This window comes from Phaseolus vulgaris, chromosome 5, assembly GCF_051622355.1.
Source record: "Phaseolus vulgaris cultivar YP4 chromosome 5, ASM5162235v1, whole genome shotgun sequence".
NCBI classification, from domain to species: domain Eukaryota; kingdom Viridiplantae; phylum Streptophyta; class Magnoliopsida; order Fabales; family Fabaceae; genus Phaseolus; species Phaseolus vulgaris.
Window position 1 is genome coordinate 40832600 of NC_143502.1, and position 22136 is coordinate 40854735.

The following is a 22136-nucleotide window of genomic DNA, read 5'->3' on the forward strand; positions in this document are numbered from 1 at the left end:
GACTTTTCTGTTAGCTTTAGTTACCACTTTGCTGTGCCGTTTTGTTGCGGATAAAGAGCACACAAAAAAACAGAACATAACACATACTTTCAGTGATTCCTAGTTTTATCATTCAACTACGAAACTTGCAAGCCAAAGGTAACGTCACTTTATCACTTCACGTCAAAGGATGATATTATCTACAAAAATTTAGCACAAGCTTCTAATTTTTTTCTTCAAATAATTAACAGTTTTGATCAAAATTCTGGAACCTTTTGCTTTAACTTGCAAGTTTTCGAATGAATCTACTTTGACACAGATGGCCATGCTTAACACTTCAATTAAGACTGCTCTTACGAATAAATATACAGGCAAAACAGACAAAAAATTAAATTTTGACCAGAAATTATAACGCTCTTTGTTATTTGAATTTCCCAGGAGGTTGATGGCTTTTCTATTTGCTTTTGTTGCAATTGTGCTGTGGGGTTCCGCTGAGGGTAAAGAGTGCACAAACAACATTGCTCAATCACACACTTACCGTTACCAGTTATCAACATCCATGAATGAAACTTGGAACATAATCTCTCATTATAATTTGGCTCCAAAGGGTGACCATGATCACATTTGGGCTGATTTGGTACCAAGGAAGTTGTTGAAAGAGGAATACCAACATGATTGGGATGTGATGTTGAGGAAAATTGAGAAAGTGGGTGTCTTGAAGGCACCCCACCAACGCCAAGATTTTCTCAAACAAGTGTCTCTGCAGGATGTGAGATTGCATGAGGGTTCAGTTCATGCTCGGGCACAACAGACAAACTTAGAGTATCTGTTGATGTTGGATGTGGACAGGTTACTCTGGAGCTTTAGGAACACAGCTGGTCTTCCAACTCCTGGAACACCATATGGAGGGTGGGAAGATCCAAAAATAGAGCTACGGGGTCATTTTGTTGGTTAGTTTAAGTTCATTCCTCATCTAGTTTTTACCATTTTTGACGTCTTGACTTTAAGGTATTATCCTGACTGTAATGAAATTATTAGGTAGTCTGAGATAATCATACTCTTCATTAATATCTGCATGATATATGGTTAAGTTTGATTAATTGTTACTCATAAATTGAAAATTTCAAGTATGCATCAAGTAGAAATTGGTCAGGACCATGGATATGTGGTGGTCTTGGATTACCTATCTAAGCTATGAAATTAATCTTTGGTTTGAGACTTGGACATACTCAAAACTCTTCGGTCCTTCTTACATATGTGTTATGTAAGAATCAAACTCAAATATTTCCTCACAAACATGTATGTTATACGTGTTTCTTATCAAAGGACATCATACAAGACTTCTAGAACGAATTTAATATCAATTTTGCTTTTTCTAATTCGTAGTTGTTTCTATTCGTACAGGTACAGGTGTAGTCTTTGTTTTGTCTTGTTTACTTCTGACATTTATTCTCTCTCTTTAGTTGATCTAGAAGGGATGTTATATTCTGACACTTTGTTTGCTTTGATTTTAATAGAAAAACAGAAGAAATACTCCTTTTCATATTCTGACTTCCTTTTTCTCTTTTGTTCTTCTATGTTCTATTTTATAACATTTCTCAACCAAGTCACACTCATTGAATTTGATCGTCTGGTTTTAAGTTACTAAGTCTAACTTGTACTCAGGTTCTTTTTTCATTCCCAGCTCATTGCTTATCTTCATAAAGAGTTCTTAACTGCAGGGGAGTAAGAAGAAAGGGCTATGAAAAACGATTGAAAGCTTAATAACACAGCACAAGACTATTATTGATGCTACCACTGCTTGAACTTAACTCTATAATAGATTTTTTTGTCACTCAAAGACTAAAACATATATGAAAGTGTTTACTCGTAAATGGCTGACTTATGGCTGCAACTTTATGCCTTTAAGACTCATTTTTCATGGTTAACTACAATTGCTTGCTTGTGACATTTTCAAGGGCACTACTTGAGTGCATCAGCTTTAATGTGGGCCAGCACACATAATGATAGATTGAAGAAGAAAATGTCAGCCCTTGTTGCCAATCTCTCAATCTGTCAGGAGAAAATTGGAACAGGATATCTCTCTGCCTTTCCATCTGAATTTTTTGATCGATTTGAAGCTACTGAGCATGTTTGGGCTCCCTATTACACCATTCACAAGGTACTCTCAAAAGGTGACTGATAATTTGATTCTGCAACTGCATTCAGCCTTAATATTAGGGTATTCCAACTTAGACATATATGTATATATAAGTTAGTTTATAGGTATTCTTTCATTTAACTTATCCAGAAATATGGGAAATTTTAATTTAGTTTATTTTTTTTCTCAAAAATGTATTTTGGCAGATATTGGCTGGCCTTCTGGATCAACATTCTATAGCTAAAAATCCTCAAGCTCTAAATATGGTGAAATGGATGGTAGATTACTTTTACAACAGAGTGCAGAATGTTATAACAAAATTTAGTATTAGTAGACATTATCAATCACTGAATGAGGAAACTGGAGGCATGAATGATGTCCTTTACAAACTATACAGCATAACGGTACGTTAATTGGTCCAATTTGTTTCTTTAACATTACTTTTGTTGACTCGTACGTTTGACAGATTATTCTTATATCATACTCTATTTTCAATTCTTCCTTTGTTTCAGTTTGTTTTATTAAGTGTTGGCTTCTTGTTCATGGTACCTGGTTGTGCTGTAAACTTACATGCCTTGTCAATGCAGGGAGATCAAAGGCATCTACTGTTAGCTCACCTTTTTGACAAGCCATGCTTTTTAGGTTTGCTTGCAGTGAAGGTAGTGATAATATATTTTTTTTTCATTATGATAGAATTACCACTATTAAAGTACTGAAATTTAAGCCTAACTCAACTATCAAGTTCATATTGTCACAAATTTCATTATGCAGCTTTTGCAAGATCAAAGTGATTTTTTATAAATTCAAATGGAACCCCTTTATGCTTGGTTTTGTGTACAGAACAATTTTTTTAAAATGATTTTGGTTTGGTTTTTTGAAAACTGAACCATACTTAGTATGGAACTAGACAAACAAACTGAGCTGAATCACTTTATAAAACAGTTGAAAGAACTATTTTTTGCACATCTGTACTCTTTTTGCCATGCTGTAACAATTTTGGCTTTCAAATAATAAGAACTAAAGAACATCAGTAAAAAAGTGCACATAATACAAACTAGAAAATTTTCCATGGTTAAGTATCTGTATGTTGAACTTCGGGCATTTATTTCTAGTTTAGATATTGTATTTAATCTTTTACAAGGCATGAGAATTCTAAAATTCTTTGATGTAGGCTAATGACATAGCTAATTTTCATGCTAACACACATATCCCAGTGGTTGTTGGATCTCAAATGCGGTATGAAGTCACTGGTGATCCACTCTATAAGGTGAATTGCTATGTAGATTGCTGGTACTGAAATTTGTTATTATTATTTTAAATTTCAATACAGGTTCTTGGTTTTTGGTGTTAGGAAATAGGAACATTCTTTATGGATCTTGTTAACTCTTCTCATACTTATGCAACTGGAGGGACATCAGTGGGCGAATTTTGGTATCAAGATATCAGCATTTTAGTTTCAGTTATTTTTCATATGCACTTCAATTTGTTAATATGTTTTCACAGATTTTATTGTTACTAGTATTTCTAAAAAAAAATACTTTGCTTCGATTTTTCTTCATAGGAGTGATCCAAAGAGAATTGGAGACACCCTAGAATCAACCGACAATGAGGAATCATGCACCACATACAATATGTTGAAGGTACAGCCAATCTTCATAAATCATCATGGAATACCTGAGAAGCTGAAAATGAGTATAAAAAATGGTAGATATATTATCACATCATGATGTATTACATTAGTATGTATTTTTGGATTTATGTGCTTATATGAGTGTAAATAAACAATTTCCTATGAAGTTATTGTATTGTCCTCTTTAAGTACAAGGAAAACAAACAATTTTTCAGGTTTCACGCCACCTTTTTAGATGGTCCAAAAAGGTATCATATGCAGATTACTATGAGCGTGCCTTAACAAATGGTGTTTTAAGCATTCAAAGAGGAACAGAACCTGGAGTGATGATATATATGCTTCCTCAAGGTCGCGGGGTTTCCAAGGCTAAAACTAGCCTTGGTTGGGGAACGAAGTTTGATAGTTTCTGGTGCTGCTATGGAACAGGTGACCCTGTGTTCATCATATACTTCTCAAGTTGCATCAAAGTTTCAAACTAAACTACACCATATCATTTCTATACTTCTCCATACTCTTTATGTTCTCAAATTTCTTTCCCTGTTTATTAGGAATCGAATCATTCTCAAAGCTGGGAGATTCTATCTATTTTGAAGAGGGAGGGAAAAATCCTACTCTTTACATTATCCAGTACATATCAAGCTTATTCAATTGGAAGTCTGGGCAAATTATTGTTAATCAGACTGTTGTTCCAGCTGTTTCATGGGATCCTTTCCTACGAGTGTCATTTACATTTTCTCCAGCTAAGGTGCTTGTTCCATTTGTTCTGCATCTCATGTAGCCAAACATTCATCTTAGAAACATTAGAGTAAACACAATAATTGTTAATCTGGCTTTATTTGGCCTGTTTTGTCCTAAACCCCTTCTACTAATGCTTTCAGTTTTAAAAAAAGTTAAGCTGCCTTGTTATGGATATATGTAAACTAATCAGGAGAAAGGAATACATGTCATATTTTCACATGTGTGAACCTTCTTCACAAGAAACCAACAAGCTACCAAGTGTAAAATCCCTGTCTTAGTCTTCTAAAACGTATCTACTTATGCAGAAAACTGGTGCTTTGTCTACAATTAACCTCAGACTACCAACTTGGACGCACAAGGATGGTGCAAAGGGTGTATTGAATAATGAGTCTTTATCTCTGCCAACCCCAGGTGTGAATTTCTGTTTAGAACCAAAAAGTTGAGATTTCACTGTAGTTACATACATTCACACATAGTAAGAAAAAATTAAAGCTTGTAACTTTCTGGAAATGTAGGAAATTTTTTGTCCATCACCCGAAAATGGAATGCTGGTGACAAACTAAGCCTTCAATTTCCCATGACCCTTAGAACCGAGGCCATAAAAGGTAGCTTGAGTAGATATTTATTCCATTTGTGTTAAATGTTAATTACCATTTACTCTTCTGTCACAGTGTGTATTTAATCTATCCAATGGAAACAATAATCATGTATTTGACATTACTGATATAGTGCTTTGAATCAAATACAGATGACAGGTCTCAATATGCCTCTATTCAAGCAATTCTTTATGGTCCTTATGTTCTTGCTGGTCACACAACTGGTGATTGGGACATCAAAGCTGCACCAAATGCATCTATAGAAGACTGGATTACTCCAATTCCAGCCAGCTACAACAGTCAGTTATTCTATTTTTCCCAAGCCTTTGCCAACTCAACTTATGTTTTAACAAACTCCAACCATCCATTAGCAATGCAAAAATTACCTGTGCCTGGAACTGATTTGGCCCTTCATGCAACTTTTAGAGTTATCCCTGGAAAATCTGCCACAAAGTTTACCACATTGACAGATGCTATAGGTAAAACAGTAATGCTAGAACCGTATGATCATCCGGGAATGAGAGTGATTCACCAAGGAATGGAACATCCTCTTACAGTAGCAGGCTCTTCCTCAGGTTGCTCCTCTTGTGTTTTTGTTGTGGTTTCAGGATTGGATGGAAGAAAAGAAACCATATCTTTGGAATCAAAAAGCTATAATGGTTGCTTTGTGCATAGTGGTTTGCATTCTGGTAGAGGAGTGAAACTCAGTTGCAAGACTTCTTCTGATGCTACATTTAAAGAATCAGCAAGTTTTTTTGGCAAAAGAGGAATAAGCAAATATAATCCTATCAGCTTTGTGGCCAGAGGAGCAAACAAGAATTTTCTTCTGGAGCCGTTATTGGCCTTCAGAGATGAGTCTTACACACCTTATTTCAACATTAAAGGTTGACATAGGTTTTTAGGCCTTATAGGAGTTGAAATAAGATAGTGTAAGTTTCATTGTTAAGCTTTATTATTATTTAAGAACATCAGAATAAGAAATTTGTAAAATATAGTAGTTTCTGTAAAAAACATATAGAACAGTCAAAGTGTTTTTTATGTAATTATTGGTATTTGTTTAATTTACACAGCATATACATTCAGATAAAAAATGTACATAGCATATATTGCAATTCTGACATCTGTCAAAGGTTTTGATAAAGATGTATGAAATGGATGAGGCCTTTGCTACCCACAAAATTATTGGGGTTAAACTTTGAGATGTGAATATTAAGGCAATTGCTTCCTGATAATTTTTTACCTGAAACCAATCAATTTTGGAAATTTTAAAATTGTCTTTTTAGAGAATTAGAAATCCAGAATTAAAAAATACATTCTAGAAAAAATCCAAAATATATTTTTTGCATTTTAGAAATAAAATTTCAGAAAACAAAATCTGAAAATATATTTTGGAAAAAAAATTATAGAAAACAAAAATCTAAAAAAGTAGTTGAAAATCCAAATTTTGAAATGTAATACAGAAGTCCAAATTTAAAATGTATTCCAGAAATCTAAATCCAAAAAATTTTAAAACTGTTCAAAAATCCAAATCCAAAAAATATTCTAGAAATTCAAATCTGAAATACATTTTGTCAGTCACTCTTATTTAAAAACTCAAAAATGACATTCTTATCATTTCATATAATAAGGTATTGAGTGAAGATTGAAAAACATTGGCTGTAGGAAGCAATTGCGCAATATTAATACATTTACTCTAGTCTCGTCTCATGAATTCTTTTAAGTAATAAAAAAGTGTTGTTACTGGAGGAACTTCATAGGGGGTTTTGATTTGAGTAGTTCCAGGACTATGTGTGTAAGATGATAGTCAAGTACAAAGTGAAAAGTGAAAGTCAAAATCAAAATGTTTTGATTTGAAGTACACGATTACCAACAAGGAGAGCAGCTTCAAGATTATCGGAGTAAATGGATGGAGTAGCAATGGGAACACATAATTCATGAAGTACACTTGATTTCTGCGTGGGTTGCTGCTATAAGCACCTTCAGTAGTATTTCGTGAGACTACCTTTTGTTTGTTGGATGCCCAACCTATAGACTTGAAGATGTGAAGACTTACGAAGGAGAAGATGATGAGTCTGAGAACATACAAAGGTAGCGACTATGGCTTATCTTGCTGATGAAAGACGGGAGAAGGAGAGTATTAATAGATACAATCAATTTTTGATATAGAGAATAATCAGGATACAATCACTATTAATGGATAGTATATCTCATGTATATTATATCGATATTCTATAATATCGATATTATAGAATATGCTCCTAATATACATGAGATATACTATCCATTAATAATTATTGTATCCTGATTATTCACTCTATCACAAACTAATTCTATGCGTTAATAGAGAGGGTGTATCTGTGGACTCTAAATGTTGGCTAATGTTTTCATATTAGGTAATTATCCTGATCAAGTTTAAAATTAATAATTGCGACAAAGATATGTGAACGGGAATGCAGTGTTTGTAATAGAGGATGAAGAGACTGTATTATTGACAATGGAGGTATAAGAAACCATGAATGATTCTTGATAATATGTAAGAAATAACAGATGAGAAAGTGATATGCGCAAAAGGCATGAAGAAGATGTATGAGAGAGAGCTGAACAAGAGTATATATACATTATATTTTCATATTACAATAAAAATAAATACAGTTTTATAGAGTATATGGAAACAGAAACATATTAACAGAAAATTGAGTTTGTTGTTAACAAATAACAACTATAAAAACGGAGATCAATTATATAATGCAAAAACATAAACTCCTGATTCGAAAATGCATATTAAAACAACAATACCTTAACGATATCTTTCTTTTGAGACACTTAAACTACTCTATCCTTTCCTTTTGGAAAGAGTTCACTACGGTTAGGTTTTTCTTGTTCCAGGGTCGTAGTAGTATTGTTTATGTCAACCACTTCAGAACAAGATTCATGAGTAACTCCCAAACAATTGTATTTGGATTGAGATATTTAAAAAAAGTTTATTAGAATTTGCGATTACTACTATGATTGGTAAGGTATTTATAACTTTTTTTTTAAATATATAAAATGTAAGTTTATAATTTTATTTCTATAATAAAATTTTTATAAATAATGAAATATGAATATATATTTTAGTTAATTAAAATTTTATAAATTATTGTGTTTAGATTAAATTCTGAATTTTAAAAAAAAATATTCAAATAAGACAATATTTTTCAAAATTAAAAAACATTGTAGTAAGTAATTCACGTATAAAAAAAACTATAACAGATTATAATAATTATAAAAAAAAAATTGGTATAAACATAATAACCTAGGTAAATATAAACAAAACAACATAAATTTTTATACATATTAAAAATATATTAGAAAATTATAAACAAAATCAATATTTATAACATAAATACAAAACATAATATTTTCGTTTGTTATAATTCTTTGCACTAATGGAAAATAAAAAATGTTACGGTTAAAAAAATTATAATAACAGATTATAATTATTTGCGATAATTAAAATTCATATATAAATTTATAATAAACTAAATCATATAGAAAAAAAAAACTAATTTGTAAGAGATTATAATAAAATAAAATAAAAATATTGATTTACCAAAAAACAACAAAATCGATTGTAAATTCTACTTATATATGACAAAATCGATTTACCAAAGAAAAAACAACAAAATCGATTGTGAACTCTAATGACAAAATCGATTTACAAGAAGAAAAAAAGGTTTCCACCAGACATAAGCTATAAGCTATTACAAGAAGAAAAATAATAGGTATAATTTGGTCTTTGCCTAACATTGTGGGGTGCAGGAAGAAAAATGTAGGGATGCAAGAAGAAATTGCCTTGACATTATTGAGGTTGCATCAAGTGGCTTAAAATAAGTCAATTTCTCCTTACCCCATATCAATTCCAATATGCACTCAATCTACTATTAAAATGACAAAAATATCCTCCTAAATAACAAAAATATTTTTATATAAAAGAAGAATGTAAATAAAAATTAATTCCAGAAACTTTATTATCTGAAAATATTCTGGATTTCGATTTTCGAAACACATTTTTAAATTCCAAGTTTTTAATTTTGCATTCTAAATTTTTTTATTGAAAATATATTTTTTTAATTAAGGATAATTTGGAAATTTTGAAAAAATGATAGGTGCAGATACGGTGAATGAAGAAATCGCCGAAAATGAAAAGTTGAAAAGAAGTTTGAAAAGAGTACAAATAATTTTGTCCTGAAGGAATTGTACAAGTCCAATCCAAACAAAAAGGCACACATGGATAATTAATTTTATGTTCAAATTTTATTTTAGTGAGATTTATTTAACTTTGTTATCCATTATTTTAATATTATTACTCATTGAGATAAGGTCAAATTTATATTTAAATTTTTCACATAAATTGAAACGAAATGCATTTGAAATCTCATATGAATTAAGGATAAGATCAAATATATATTTATAAATTCTGATATAAATTATTTTAATAAAATGTTTGAATTAAAAAACGAGTTAAGAAATGAATCTTGTTATTGAATATTAAATTTTTAAACAATGATATATTTTAATGATAGTTTTGAGTTTGAGCTTGAATCTGAAAGGGTCTTTCAAATTGAATGCTAGGATGTGATGCACTGTCTGATCCCCACGTGTGCTGTTTTTCCGACTCTCACTCTCAGCCACTCGTTTCTTAACATTATTCATTTCTTTTCTTACATCTTTATGCATCAATTCCTCACCAATTATTCTTTTCATAAATAAATAAATAATACATTAACAAAACTTTCAACAATTATTCTTCCCCAACTACTAATGACTTTGTACTAATCAAATATTCACCAAACTATTCTTCTTAATTAATTAGTACCTCTAGATTAATAAAACTCACACTCACATTAAATTTTAGTGTTCATCATCAATGCTTCAAGATAAGATAGTACTACTACTTTTCATAGAAAAGAAAGATGGTACCAATATTACCTTCACTTTACTTCTTTTTTTTTAGTTTTATTTGAATTTTTTTATATATAACTACAACAAATTTTCGGAAGATAAATTTTATACAAGATAAACTTTTAAGTTTTATTCAATTTTATAAAATTTATTAATAAATAAAATTATTTATAACTATTTATATATTATAAAATAATTTTATTTATGGTTGATGTGGAATCTTCAACCCTTATAATTTAATATATGTCATGAGAATGGAGATTTAAATAAAAATAATAATGTTGAATAAATTATTGTCTAAAATGTTATATGCTTATCACTTTTTATTTGATAAACTAAATTTAAAATTAAACTAATTATTTTTAACTGTATTACTATCTATTTGTAAGAAAATCGGGAGGTTTGTTTTATTTTTCAAATAACCCATAAATAAATACAATTGATATTATTGTATGTACTAAAAACCTTTTTGCCCTTCTAAAAATGGCATTCATCATCAATTTTTTATTTACAATGAAAGTATAAATATTTAAAAGAAACAGCATTTAATTAAGAAAATAATCGGCAGTGTTATATTATACTTCTAAAAGGGAAATTATTTTGACGTGAAATAATAATAATAATAATAATAAATAAATAACGTAAACTGATGAAGGTTCCACTTTTAATATTGACTGTAACTCAAATAAGTCCTTTTAACGAAGATACTTATTTACAAAACAAATATTATTGATCGGTATATAAAATATAAAATAATGCGTAAAATTTAAGATAAACCATATGTTTCAAGCGAGTAAAATCTAAATTATTTATATTTATGTAGTAAAATGTCTTCAATAAAGAGGGGAAATAACACAGGTTTAATATATCATTATTAATAAGTTTGTAAATAATTAATCTACTTGCAAATAATTGTTTTGAAAAAATTAGTATTGATGTTCCTTTAATAATATTTGTTCTAACGTTAATTTTCCAAAAAAAAATAATCTTCCATGATATGTGTATATGTAGTTTATTAAAAAAATATAATAAATTCAACCGTGCTAGATACCTGTTTAATTAATTAATAATTATATTATAAATAATGTTTCATCATTTATTTTAAAAATAATGATTAAAAAATTCAAAACCATTTTTTAATTAGTTGTTCAAAGGAGTTGAAACCAAGAGAACGATTATATTTTTTTTAGTCGGTCTATTGGTCTATTTCTTTTTTTTTTTTGAAATGGTCTTTGTAATCTTCTTGTTGGAGATCCCACATCGACTAGAGATTAGAGCCTTTCATTGTATATAAGTGGGTGCAAACCTCATCTTATCGAGCCGGTTTTATGGGGTTGAGTTAGACTTAAAGTCCACTTCGTAATATGGTATCAAAGTCATTTCGAGCCTATCCTAGCGAGTATTTGTTGGGCTTATCAGGCCACCCGCTATCGGCACGAGTTGGCAGTCTCGACGTGAGGGGGTGTGTTGGATATCCCACATCGATTAGAGATTAGAGCCTTTTATTATATATAAGTGGGTGCAAACCTCACCTTATCGAGCCGGTTTTATGGGGTTGAGTTAGGCTTAAAGTCCACTTCGTAATACTTCTTTTACTCCTTTATTTCTCGTTTCTGTGAACTCTAAATTTAGATAGTACCTAAAAAACACTCCAATGTTCAAGTAAGATTTGACGTGTTAATAATACTAAATAAATACGAATTATTGAAGTATGTATTTATTTATATTATTATTATAAATTCTTTGTTATTGAATAAAAACATAGATTAATAAATACGAATTCATTTATTTATAGTTATAATATTAAGTGTTATATATAGTGGAAAAAGTTTACTATAAAAATTAGTAAAAGTGAAAGATAATTTTTGAAAATTCAATGATTGAAGATGTAAGGGTGTTAACTATTAAGGCAACAAGCAAATGATTGCATTACAACCACAAAGCCACGTTACGTTTCAGTGCATGTCGCCGACATGGCTTCCATTTATGGGATCTCCTCATAAAAGACAACCATACTTTTTTTATTAATATTATTAAAAAAACTGCTTGTTATATATAAAAGGTGAAAAAAAATCAATTAATATAGAAAATTGGTTAATCTTAATTCATGAAAAATAATAGTCTCCTTTCTTTTTGTATTGTTTTGAGTATAATTTTTGTCGTAAAAAACATTTTTTTATCATTTCAAAAACAAACGTAGTACATACAGTTTACTAATTAAAAATTGAAAAGAACAATTTTTATAGAACTTACAACAAACTTTATACATATCAGCTATTATGTTATACCTTTATTAATTTGTCTATTTTTTTTATTAAAAGAGTGTAATTTATTTATTAAACTTTATTAGTTAGTAGTAGAAATATTCAGTAAAACAGATAACATTATTTAAAATAAATATAAAAAAAGAAGATTAATCAAGTACAACCTATAAAATACAACTATAAAATTGTTATCATTATCCTTTCACTATCGTACTTTCATTTCATTTTTCTCATTATCTTTTTTTCTTACCAGACCCCTACTCTTATATTTTTAACATTTTAAATGGCAAGATGTTACTTTCAAAGTAAAAAATATCAATTTTTTTCTAATATTTTTCATTTTTTAATTTAAGCTTATATTTTAAGAAAAGATTATTTTTTTTTATTTCGTCGTAATATAGAGTAATTTATTGGATTATCAGATGCTTTTCCATACTTAGTAAAATGTCATTTTTTTTAAATATTACACAACTGCATATTCAAAACATCATTTTACAGTCTTTTAAAATTTCTTACTTTCTCTACATGGTTAATATTTCAATAAAAAAAAATTATGTTTTCTTCGAAAAAGCAAAATGGTAGAAGAAATTGGTATAGAATAGTAAACATTTGATGTGGTTCTATTTGATTGAATCTCTTAAATTTGTTGCAATCATAAATAACAAGAAAGTAGATATTGGAAAGTGAGATGTGGAAATGATTGCAACGAAAGCTGAAGAATGGAATGAATGACGTAAAGCTTTGGAGCTACATTTTGTTTACGATCAGAAGTTGTTCATGCAATAAAAGGAAGAAAACTCGCATTTTATTTAGCGTAGGGCCAAAACATATATCACATAAAACCACAACAAACACACGATGATCCAAGAGTTAAGTAATAATGCACGTACACACAAATCTAAATTCCTATATTGCAAATTACAAATATTGAGTTTGGGAGAGTGAGTTTTTGTAACGAGTAATAAAAACGGTAATTATTAATTAATTAATTAATTAATTGTACAAGATTGTTGGAGGAAGATTAGCAAGGTTTGAGGGGCTTTCCGCAGAGACAATCGTTGAAGACGAAGGAAGAAGCTTCTAGATGATCGAAGGGAGATCCAAGGGGAATCTTGCCACAGAGATGGTTGTGACTCAAATCTAAGTGTCCAATGTAGGAAGCAGAGGATAGTGATTTGGGTATGGTTCCTTTCAGATTATTGTAGGACAGATCAAGGGCAGTGAAATAAGACCTTGGACCAAAAGCGTCGGGTATGTTACCCTCCAACGCGTTTCGGCTCAAGTTTAGGTCACTGATACCCGAACTGAACAGGCTCACGGGAATGGGCCCGGAGAGTTTGTTCAGGTCCAAATTCAGCGTAGAGAGCACCGCCATTTTACCCAGTGACTCCGGAATGGGCCCGGAAAGTTGGTTGCGAGACAGATCCAGATCCGCCAGACGGTAAATGAGTGAAACGGAGCCCGGGATGGGCCCGCTAAGGCGGTTTCCACTGAGCAAGGCCCGGCTCAGCATTCGGAGAGAACCGAAGTGCCTCGGAATGGGCCCGGAGAGGAGGTTGTTACGGAGATCCAAGTGCATGAGACTCGTGAGGTTCGCGAGCGACGCCGGGATCGTGCCGGAGATGCGGTTGTCGGCGATGTTCAGCACCGTGAGGCGGTGGAGCCTGCCGATGTCCGCGGGGATGCTGCCGGAGATGCGGTTTCCGATGAGGTCGACGATGCGGAGGAACGGTAGGGCCGCGATGCAGCGAGGAATCTCCCCGGAGATTCCCTTCCAGTCCGCGATGGTGATGCTGGAGAGCCGCGCGAGCTTGCAGATCGCCGGGGAGATGTAGCCGGTCATGTAGCCAGTCCGGTGCGCCCGCTCGAAGATCGGCTCCTCCGACTCGCCGCGGAGGCTGATGTCGGCAACGCGGCGGGTCTCCTGGTCGCAGCTCACGCCGTACCAGTTGTGGCAGCAGTCGGCGCCGGTCCACGAGTTGAAGATTCCGAGGTAGGGTTCGCGTAGCGCCGCCTTGAATGCCAGCAGCGCGGCCCTGTCCGACGGAGGACACGACCGCACGCCGGAGCTGAGTGCCATGAACAACACCACAACCCCCGTTATAAACCTAACACCACCCATTGTTGGTGCAGTAGAAGTTGGTTACGTGAATAGTTATTTATTTATACGGTGTTTGCACTCTTGTATATGCTGTGTTGTCGTGAAAACAAGGTATCTGTAAGTGAAGTTAATAAAACGGTGAGAAGTTGTGTGGCAAGTTGCATGGGATTTTGGGATTCTGACAATGTTATTTATACTGTTATTAAAGTTTTGTTTGAGTGACGAGTTTGCCCCTCACACAGTTCATAACTGGTGGTGAACTGATCTTGATAATTTCTCCCAGCTTTAAATAATTCAAAGAAATATAAGGAAGAACACGTGAACATGGGAGAGAGGGATAAGCTTGTGGGTAGAAGGAAATGGTGTGACAGATGGAGAATAGAGTTGGAGCATGCACATGGTGGAGTGGAGAAAGGTCAAGGAACTAAATTATACACACACACTTCTATTGGGACCTTCTAACTTCAAACTCCTTATCTTCTCATTTATTGTCAAATTATAACTACTAATTATTACTCTTTTTTTCACATCGTTTTTTAATTTAACATTTTATATGTTTTTTTTTTCAATTATGGCAAGTTCTTTTAAGTGGGGTGGACATCCATAAATGCGATATTCATGTTAAGTTTTGAGAGCTGTGAAAGTTTGGATTATAATGGAATTGGTTTTGGATAATTAAATGCGGCCAAAACATAATGAAAAATCTCAATTTTATATAATACATTTTTGGGAGGGTTTTTGTCCTAGGTAAATGGAGTTAGGATGCTGTCATGTTCCACCTCTGGACGAGGATCAGTGATACCATTAGTACATAGCAATGTGACCTCACAGGTACCTAAATCTTTGTCTCCCTACTTATTTTGGACTTGGGGGAAGAAGGTTTAATTACACAGTTAATGCACTTGGTTAACCTAATGTGCCGCAAAATAATTATTGTTGTCGGTATTAGAATCTGTGTACGTGAACTAATTAAAAGGGGTATCATTCTAGCTAATTAGCTTTTTGTGGTCACACTCTGAAAAATGACCCACTTGCATATGGGTCCTTACAGCTTATCGATACGTACAATCCCATCATATCATTTTTATTTTCCTTTGTTAAACGATCTCTTCACACCAAATAATAACAAATAATAATATAATAAATAATAATAATAATTGCAGTATCAATCTGTGCTGCTGTTCTGTTTTCCATATAAATATTTGGTTTTTCATTGATATGAGATTTGGGGAACGAAAATTGTATATTTTTATCTGTCTATTCAAGAAAGCCAAAAATGAATGCAATAACTCGTTTAAAATATAGTTTGTGCATGTGAGAGTTTTTCTATTATTTTAGCTCTCTGGTTCTGCATTGAGGAGGAAGAATCCGACCAGCCAGTAATGTCCAGAAAACCTTATCCGCAAGATTTTATGCCGAGTTATGGGAATCAGGAACAACAGCATAAAAAAATAAAGAAACATTGTCAAATAAACAGGTTTTATTGATTTTGTTTGTTTCTACTGAGATTTCGCACAAAACCTGACAGTTAGGTGGCACACAAACTTTTTCCCTTCATTAATTTTGATATAAATAAATAGAATATAAAAGATACACGAGGCTCTTACCCGGTTTGAATTTAGTTTGACCAAACGATTTATAACCCATGATTCTGCCATTTCTTACGGTAAGATGTTTGTGAATAGGCTGCATGTGTCTCCATGTGCAGAATGATCTTCATTCAGATGGTTAGTCATAGATTCCTGGGAAACAGCAAGATATTTAACGTACATCTACCTTTTCTTCCACCTAACTTCCATTTCCTTATAATCTCAATCTTTCTATTCATTCTTCATCTCATCATTATACCATCATTTAGGTATAAATTTCAACTACAGTGCATTGATGAAATAGAGTTTTTCGGTACGAGTTTGATCTGTGTAGTCTCTAATTTTACTGCGGCATCACTTGAATTCTTAAGTATTAGACTTACAGTTATCTTAATTTTTAAGGTTGTCAAATTATTGTTTTAATCTTTAAAACTACAAAAATGAAGACTATTTTCAATAATTAAATCGATTATTGTTTGTAATTCTAAAGATTAATTTGATATATTACTCTTTTTTCATCACAAATAATTCAACAATAGTGGAGGAAGAACATTTTTTTACTTGATTTTAACTTCTAAGATAATATTGAGCTAACAACTCCAATGCGTCAAAGTTGAAGAAAAGAAAAGAAAGAAAAAACCCTCCTTGATTGACCATTGATGCCGAGCCTTACCTTTAGAATATAATGATTACTCAAGTTAGCACTTACTCGCTCACATTCAATTGCCACCTGGCCTCTCTGCAACACATATCATAAAGTGAAAAGTATATTGCCTTAGAAAAATGGCGGTTTTTATGTACAGCCCTGTGCATGGTTTCCAGATCCATTTAAAACTAAATTTTCATCACGCTAACGATTCTCGTGCATATGAGGTGAAGGTGCAGTGTGAAAGGGTGCAGAAACATTATGGAACAGAGCAGGTACCACATTGTGAAACTGCATTGCCATGACACCCTGTGATCTCGGATCAGTAAGCTCCTGTAACATAATAAAGATATTAAAATCTTTAAACCATATCATACCCGTTCTTTCACTAATACTTGTATGAAATTTATAAAATTATTTCATCAAGAATACAGACACTGAATGTTTGTTGGCATTAACACAACATGATATGCAAAAGCTATAATCTGCATAATTTATCATCCAATGAGTACAAAATCTAAACTCTGCCGGCTCTCATTTTCTTTCCCCTTCTGAACACAAACTCTCAACATACATTTCTTACTGATTATCAGATCAGGCTGAATTATCCCACAGGTCAAGACGAACAGTCAGATAGTCCCCAAATCACATAACACACTAGCATGATAAAAAATTCAATGAGAGCAGCCTCTATGACAGCGTTATTCTCCATCAACGGTCTATTGAAAGGTTAAAATATCTAAAACAGTCAAAATCACCAAAACAGACACAACAGACTAACTGGCTTCACATAATTCTCTCTCAGAAAAACAGTGATGGATAAGTCTAGCTTGAAAACAGAACATCAGTGTTGCTACAGAAATGCACACATTCCTCCCTTGCCCCTATGTTTTCGCTTTTGGATATATTTTTTTTAACTTAGCTTCGCTCCAGTGCATGGCTAATGGTGTCTTTTGAGGGGATGTTGCTGTCTTATTAAATATGCAAAAGGGGCTCCGCAGCCCCACTGCACTCCTAGCATCCTTGTGTCTTTAGTTTTCATTTTAATTTATTTATTTTAAATTTTTCATTGCTTGAGGATACCACATTCTGTTCTATGCATATACCAAAATAAATGAAGACTAAGAGTTCAGTCCCAAAAAAACAAGTCTTTCGTGGAATTAGGAAAAATACGAGAAGATATACTATAGATGTATGATGGCAATCAAAGAGTTAGGAAATAGCATACCATATGTTGAAAACCATCTTTCCCACTACCTGCTTCGACAAGAGATACCTATAGCATAAAAGAGAACAAACTTAGTTATATTTAATAAAAATAAATAAATACTAGGAGGTCAATCATTAATCAACAGAATAGCTGACCTTTCCTTTATCACCTCCACTGTTTTCGACACCTCCTTGACTCCTACAAGCCACACCAGTTCTCACAGCCTTCTTTCCCATATTCAGTTTCGGATCAGGGACCCTATGGTTAGATGTAATAATAGATTGATATTCTTCTTCAACATTACAAACAACATGGGTACATGAGGCATCAGGTCTCATACCATTTTCAACAGGGTTGTTCAAATTTACACATTGTTTTAGTGCCTCACTGATGGCACCTAAAGCCATGTAGTAACTTTCCGGTGATAAAGAACCTTCTTCGCCTAATATTATGGCCCGCCTGCACAAATCATTGAATCGCCGCACCTTTGATTGAACCACTTCCAATTTTTCACCAATAGGGTGCCTGCTCATAGCAGCATTTGTCCATCTTTGCAATATATACTTTGGTGGAATGCTGAAAACACCAGACATTTGTAGAACAACAATAGCATGTCTACAGAGATAACCTTTATATTCAAACAAACGACATGAACAGCATATATCTGAGGCGGACGTGTTCCATTCTACCAAATAGTTTTGACTATTTTCGAAATCTTTCACGGTATAAGTAGTGGTCACACCGTCACTTTCTTTCTTAAGATGGCAAGCAGCCGCACCCAACACCTCAACCTGGAACTTTCTAAAAATTTCATGGGTGTAAACTAACAGCATTTGTTTTTCAAAAGGGGAAGGAGACTTCAGGTCAGGTGTTTCATGCCAAGCATCAAAATTTGCTTTGGCTTCCTCTTCATGCCTATCCTCAAGAATCACTCTATATTGTTCTATAAATTCTCTCAAAGAAGAATCAACATGGATATAGTTGTCAAGCAATGAATTTAAACTTTCAGAACGAGAACTAGTAGACAAACCCGCAAAGGAAATATCTTTCATAAATGTTGGCACCCAACATGTACGGTCATCGTATAAGGATCGAATCCATTCAACATCTCCAAGGCTAAAGCTGTCAACCAACTTCCACCATTTCTTTTCAAATTGCTCCTCTGTCCATGATCTGAATATACATTTGTTAAATTTTTCCATAAAGCTATCATGCCATGCGCCTAAAATTTGTAGTTGTTTTGGTATCTTTTCCAGAATATGCCACAAACAAAAACAATGACGTGTTCCTGGAAGAAAAGTGGCAACAGCTGCTTTAATAGCATCGTTTTGGTCTGTGAGAAGCACTTGCGGTGCTCGCTCCCCCATTGCTATCAACCATGTTTGCAGTAACCAAGCATAGGTAAATATTGTCTCATCAGCAATCAATGCGCAACCAAGCAATGTTGGTTGAATGTGATGGTTTACTCCAACGAAAAGTACCAATGGTATTTTATATTTGCTAGTAAAATATGTTGTGTCAAAAGAAACAACATCAGAAAAGTATGTAAAATCTTCCAAGCCTTTAGCATCAACCCAGAACACATTTCTTAGTCGATGTTCTTCATTCAAATCAACTGCATAGAAGAATTTTGGATTCTCTTCTTGCATGTGCATGAAGAGCTCAAGAAGTAATTGAGCATGTCCTGCTTCTAGAACCAAACTTCGCCCTTTATCATGTTGATGTTTCACAAAGTTCTCTAAGCAATCAACATTCTGATATGCACTAAATAATTTAGAAACTGCATTTGAGGTCTTCCGCCTACGCATTCGAACATCATTACCTAGTGGATCAGAACTCCTGTGACTCCGAAAAAAATGAGCCTGAGCCGGTAAAAGTTCATGATTATGCTCCTTCACAAAGCTGTAGACATACCATTTACCATCTTGCCTTCTCTTTACATGCATGCTTGCTTTACAACCAATTTTTGGAGAAGGGCGTGGATTAATTGCATCATCAGATTGCTGCTTATTACCATATCTTATACATGAAAATTTGGCATCAATAAATTCTTTGGATGCCCTAGATCGCCGACTGCTCAGCTTAGCAGTGCCAAACCCTGAAGACTTAGCATATTCTTTATAAAATGCATATGCAGCTTCATGAGATTCAAATTCCATATCATGATGAGGCTCGGAAATTGAGCTACCCACTATGGCAGAAGAATCCATAACTATTGAAGCAATATTCAGATTTCAGCTCCAGTTCACATTCCAAAAAATTGTTTCAAATGCCTAAAAGTATCACACAGATGAAAGATGCAAAGGTTTGTCTCAATGATCCAGTAAGGGTGGTACCTGAATGGAAGGGCAATGCTTCATTGAGAAATTGTGCCAGGCATAAGAAAAAATGTTATTGTAGATATAATTATACAATCTCGATTAAAGAAATGAAGGGCTTTAATAATAAAATAATCAAAACAAACAATACAAAACAACTAAAGGCATTTCCACATAGCTATTTAAGTACATAATTATGCATAATTCTCTTTTAGCATATTCTAACTCCATGATATCAAAGAAAAATAGAAACAGCTATCCACGTTTCCGTCGACTCTACCTTGTTTTAAATGTATTGTTCATTAATTTAGATACACGGAATGGGTCGTCTCTTGCAATTCACACCACACTCATGATTAAGTTGCCAACTGCGTTGTAGGTGTTACATGTGACACTGAACACACTCATATTCCACAAAGTTAATGCATACTCCATAAAAATCATCTATCTGAAGTCTAAACCTGCATCTAACCATCGTAAAGCCATACAGAGCTTAAGCAGAACATAAATAATTAATCATTAACAGAAACTGAAGCGGTTTTCTATTTATTTAACACTGTTCTGTAAGGCTAGGAAGCATAAAAAGTAAAATGAAGCCAGAAACTTTCAGGGATTAAGCGTAATATAAAGAAAGCAGAGCAAACCTTACACCGAGTCGAACCCCTTTCCTTCTGCTTTGCCTTTGATGCGAGAAACCTGCTTCCATACGCGCGGATCCAAGCCCTAACAAGGTATTTGAGTAACCTGATATCTTTCTTATCAATTTGGCTTTGGAGAACAAATTAGGGTTTATCTGTGGATGATTACAGAATAATCTACGTTCAAGAAAGAGGATAGAAACACACACATATACAAAAATGGGCGAAAATGTGATATTAAATAATAAACCTCATAAATTATAATAGTTATGTCATGTAAATTAGTGACGCTTGGGGAAAATTATTTAAAAATTAATAAATAATAAAATTATAATCACATTGTATGAGTTTACATATTCAAATGTATGAATCTTTTATTTAATAGTGAGCTAAATATATAAATTTAGAGAGTGTAAAAATTAAAATTTAATATATTTCCTTGCAATTTAAAAAAAAAAACTAAGGAAGAGCATTGTCCATCCTCAAATATAAAAAGTTGGCCACCATATTAATGAAAAAAAAATATTAATTCAGTACATAATATTTTGTATAACATAATATAATATTTATGTTGAATTAATTTATTTTTAAATATAATAGAAATATGTTTTAATTGTAATTGTTTAGATGTGTTTTAATTTTATTTTTTAACTATATGTAATTTTAAATTTTATATATTATATCAATAACTAAAATAATTTAAAGTCCGTCTAATTTTGTCTTGTAGCCGGAAGATATTTCTATAACTCGTGATGGCAAAAAAAAAAGTGTGTGTTTGCAGATCAAATTTATATTGAATATTTTAGTGAATACTTTTAATAGATATTTATAGTAAATGAATATAAGTATTTTATTTTTTTACTTGTTAATCAGATAATATATTTTGTTAGTGATTTTTGTTTATATTTTTTAATAATTAAGTTATTAAAATAAAATATCAGTAAAAAAAAGTAATAATTAAAAATAGTTTAAAATTAATTTTATTGAATTATTTTTAATTCAAAAACGATAATAAATTCATTGTATATAAACCTGGAAAATTGGAAAAACTTTTGTTATGGATGACTAACTATCTAAAATTTAATATTAGTATTAAAATAAAATAAATTTAATAGACTAAAATGATCGTTTGTTTTGATTGAGGAAAGTTTATTAAATTTTTGTAACTTGTATGTGATTATGATGCGCACTCGTGTGTTGTTGTTCTTTAATACATTTATGTTCAATATTAGTATTTCGAAATTAGATAGAGTTTTTAATTTCTGAAGAATAAGAGGATGTCGTTTCTTGGATATAACACTCTTATAAAGTTTAAAAGTTGTATTAATGAGTCTTATGTTTTG

At 32.4% G+C, this 22136-nt stretch overlaps 3 protein-coding genes across 8 annotated transcripts; 1 reads left to right on the top strand and 2 right to left on the bottom strand.

The window, feature by feature from the left end:
• Positions 1-6126, top strand: LOC137817050 (uncharacterized). 2 transcript variants are annotated; one of them, XM_068620265.2, is made up of 13 exons: positions 1-138; positions 418-929; positions 1938-2140; positions 2326-2523; positions 2707-2778; positions 3291-3386; positions 3471-3550; positions 3681-3759; positions 3965-4175; positions 4298-4494; positions 4793-4898; positions 5003-5092; positions 5236-6126. In XM_068620265.2, the coding sequence occupies exons 2-13, from the start codon at positions 425-427 to the stop codon at positions 5970-5972; spliced, it is 2574 nt and encodes an 857-aa protein (XP_068476366.2). In that variant the 5' UTR covers positions 1-138; positions 418-424; the 3' UTR covers positions 5973-6126. The 2 variants fall into 2 exon arrangements, with proteins under 2 accessions (XP_068476366.2, XP_090158767.1); XM_090302641.1 differs by having other exon boundaries at positions 44-138; positions 1938-2153.
• A 6948-nt stretch (positions 6127-13074) lies between these two features.
• LOC137817041 (uncharacterized) lies at positions 13075-14847 on the bottom strand. Its single transcript, XM_068620254.2, has one exon. It carries the CDS (start codon positions 14411-14413, stop codon positions 13313-13315), a length of 1101 nt encoding a protein of 366 aa, XP_068476355.1. The 5' UTR covers positions 14414-14847; the 3' UTR covers positions 13075-13312.
• Positions 14848-16609: 1762 nt separating this feature from the next.
• Positions 16610-21046, bottom strand: FRS4 (FAR1-related sequence 4). 5 transcript variants are annotated; one of them, XR_016521058.1, is made up of 5 exons: positions 20800-21029; positions 18178-20173; positions 17993-18095; positions 17856-17903; positions 16610-16960 (listed from the first exon to the last, which is right to left on the bottom strand). XR_016521058.1 is itself a non-coding variant. In XM_090302535.1 (5 exons), exons 3-5 carry the CDS (start codon positions 20045-20047, stop codon positions 16832-16834), a joined length of 2232 nt encoding a protein of 743 aa, XP_090158661.1. In that variant the 5' UTR covers positions 20048-20173; positions 20436-20622; positions 20800-20972; the 3' UTR covers positions 16610-16831. The 5 variants fall into 5 exon arrangements, 4 of the variants coding, with proteins under 4 accessions (XP_090158661.1, XP_068476329.2, XP_068476326.2 ...); XM_090302535.1 differs by adding an exon at positions 20436-20622 and having other exon boundaries at positions 17993-20173; positions 20800-20972; XM_068620228.2 differs by having other exon boundaries at positions 17993-20173; positions 20805-21046.
• Positions 21047-22136: the final 1090 nt, after the last annotated feature.

What these genes read in the sequence shown, in the direction of transcription:
- FRS4 (XM_068620228.2), bottom strand. Translation starts at nt 20,047, where the DNA reads ATGGATTCTTCTGCCATAGTGGGTAGCTCAATTTCCGAGCCTCATCAT. An exon ending in GTGGAGGTGATAAAGGAAAG is followed by an intron (nt 17,904 to 17,992) that starts GTCAGCTATTCT and finishes TTTATGCTATAG; the next exon opens with GTATCTCTTGTCGAAGCAGG. An exon ending in AAGATGGTTTTCAACATATG is followed by an intron (nt 16,961 to 17,855) that starts GTATGCTATTTC and finishes ATTATGTTACAG; the next exon opens with GAGCTTACTGATCCGAGATC.
- LOC137817041 (XM_068620254.2), bottom strand. Translation starts at nt 14,413, where the DNA reads ATGGGTGGTGTTAGGTTTATAACGGGGGTTGTGGTGTTGTTCATGGCA.
- LOC137817050 (XM_068620265.2), top strand. Translation starts at nt 425, where the DNA reads ATGGCTTTTCTATTTGCTTTTGTTGCAATTGTGCTGTGGGGTTCCGCT. An exon ending in GCTACGGGGTCATTTTGTTG is followed by an intron (nt 930 to 1,937) that starts GTTAGTTTAAGT and finishes GACATTTTCAAG; the next exon opens with GGCACTACTTGAGTGCATCA. An exon ending in ACAAACTATACAGCATAACG is followed by an intron (nt 2,524 to 2,706) that starts GTACGTTAATTG and finishes TTGTCAATGCAG; the next exon opens with GGAGATCAAAGGCATCTACT.